Genomic DNA, 1,758 nt, shown 5'->3' on the forward strand with positions numbered 1-1,758 from the left:
GTGTTCTTAACCTATCAATATCATCTAAACACCATTGAAAGTCAAACAGCAAGTACTGAAACATTCTCACTTTTTCATTATCAAGATAGTTCACAAAGTTTTGTACCTTATAGGCAGAAACTTTATTACAAGTAGTGTCCTTATCCATCTTCTCAACAGCTTTTAGATCTTCCTCAAACTTGCTAGAACCACCATCCTTTTCAATTATAGCCATAAGACACTTGTCCTCCTCCTCATCAGATGATGAGTCTTCATCTTCCCATGCTTTTGTGTACAAAGCTTTCTCTTATTCTTTGTTCTTAGACTTTTCTGCTTCACTCTTTAACTTCATGTACTTCAGCTTGTACTTTCTTGCTTTGTCAACAGACTTGTTGGAGTTTGAACCTCCTTCACCCTTAGACCAGCAGTCAGCAGCTATGTGACCTAATTTTCCACACTTAAAACATTTAGCTTTCTTTGGATCAAAAGTACCCTTGCCTTTACCCTTCTTGAAACCAAACCTTTTCTGCTCAATCCTTTGAGTCAAAAGAACCATCTGGACTTCCAGATCTTTAATCTCCTCATCAACATCAGATTCACTATCATCATCAGAAGTTTCATCACTCTCAGATTCAACCTTGCTAGAGTAACTAGAGAATAACTGCTTATTCTTCTTTGTGGTAGCCACCAATGCAGCTTCTGGATCTTTAGCAGTTTTCTTAGCATTGATCTTGTTCTTCAGTTGTGTTTCAAAGTTTGATAGTATACCAAACAACTCACTTAGCTCATAATCATCTATCTTCTCACTAATTATCATAGAGGTAATCACAGATTCAAAGTTTGAAGGTAGCAGTTCAATGAACTTTTGACACAACACTTGTTGTGTTTTCTCTACACCAACACTTTTAAGATCATTTATCAGAACCTGAAATCTTGAATGAAGATCACTTAAAGATTCTTTAGGCTCAACAGTAAAATTTTCATAGCATCTAATCAGATTCTTCTTCTTCTGAGTCTTAACAACAGTGACTCCTTCAAAGTCATTAAGCAACAGATCCCACATACCTTTAGCAGTCTTGGCATGACTGATCTTTCTGAGAATTGGAACAGTAACAGCATTTCCAATAATACTCCTTATCTTGCTATCTAGTTTGAACTTTATGGCTTCTGCTTCAGTCCACCTTTCTCTTGTTGTTTCACGAAAATAGGCAGGTTGTGCAGCAACAGTATCTGAGGCAGGAACAGTAGCTATCATTGAACCATGAATAATGGGTCCTGTTGTAAGAACTTGTTCAACTTCTTCATGAATAGATCCTAACACCCATAGGACTTTCAATTTTCAAGTTGCAAAATCTGTGCCATCAAATATTGGCACACCTTTTTCAGCCATAACTGGGGGTAGGAATGGTACTGGTAGACATTTTGATAAAAATATGGATCGTTTTTAAAGATCACCGAGATAGGATTTACACCTTTCCCGCTCTGATACCAGTTATTAGTTCACAATAATACGACTATGAACACCAGACTCTCACTTTATACAATAAATAAGAATTAAAGTGCAGAAAATGAGAGAACACGATAATAGAATGAAAGACTGATAATATTGTAGCGACCCGACCAAATCATGTTTGACGGCGCCGTCTACTTAGGTCCCGTTACGTGGTCATAAGTCTTTAAAACAACGTTTGACCAAAAGATGTCGCATTCATTTCAAAAGTAAAGATTGTTTCCCAGTTTACAAGAATTGTTCATCCAAAAGTTACGTCACAAAGTTAA

At 36.7% G+C, this 1,758-nt stretch overlaps 1 protein-coding gene across 1 annotated transcript; it reads right to left on the minus strand.

Moving 5' to 3' along the window:
• Positions 1-286: 286 nt before the first annotated feature.
• LOC139889038 (uncharacterized) lies at positions 287-1,369 on the minus strand. Its single transcript, XM_071872012.1, has 4 exons — positions 1,357-1,369; positions 1,205-1,293; positions 905-994; positions 287-505 (listed from the first exon to the last, which is right to left on the minus strand). The coding sequence occupies exons 1-4, from the start codon at positions 1,367-1,369 to the stop codon at positions 287-289; spliced, it is 411 nt and encodes a 136-aa protein (XP_071728113.1).
• Positions 1,370-1,758: the final 389 nt, after the last annotated feature.

This window comes from Rutidosis leptorrhynchoides, chromosome 2 (genome assembly GCF_046630445.1).
Source record: "Rutidosis leptorrhynchoides isolate AG116_Rl617_1_P2 chromosome 2, CSIRO_AGI_Rlap_v1, whole genome shotgun sequence".
NCBI lineage: Eukaryota > Viridiplantae > Streptophyta > Magnoliopsida > Asterales > Asteraceae > Rutidosis > Rutidosis leptorrhynchoides.

What these genes read in the sequence shown, in the direction of transcription:
- LOC139889038 (XM_071872012.1), bottom strand. An exon ending in CTGTTCCTGCCTCAGATACT is followed by an intron (nt 995 to 1,204) that starts GTTGCTGCACAA and finishes ACTGTTGTTAAG; the next exon opens with ACTCAGAAGAAGAAGAATCT. An exon ending in ATCTTCATTCAAGATTTCAG is followed by an intron (nt 506 to 904) that starts GTTCTGATAAAT and finishes AGGATTGAGCAG; the next exon opens with AAAAGGTTTGGTTTCAAGAA.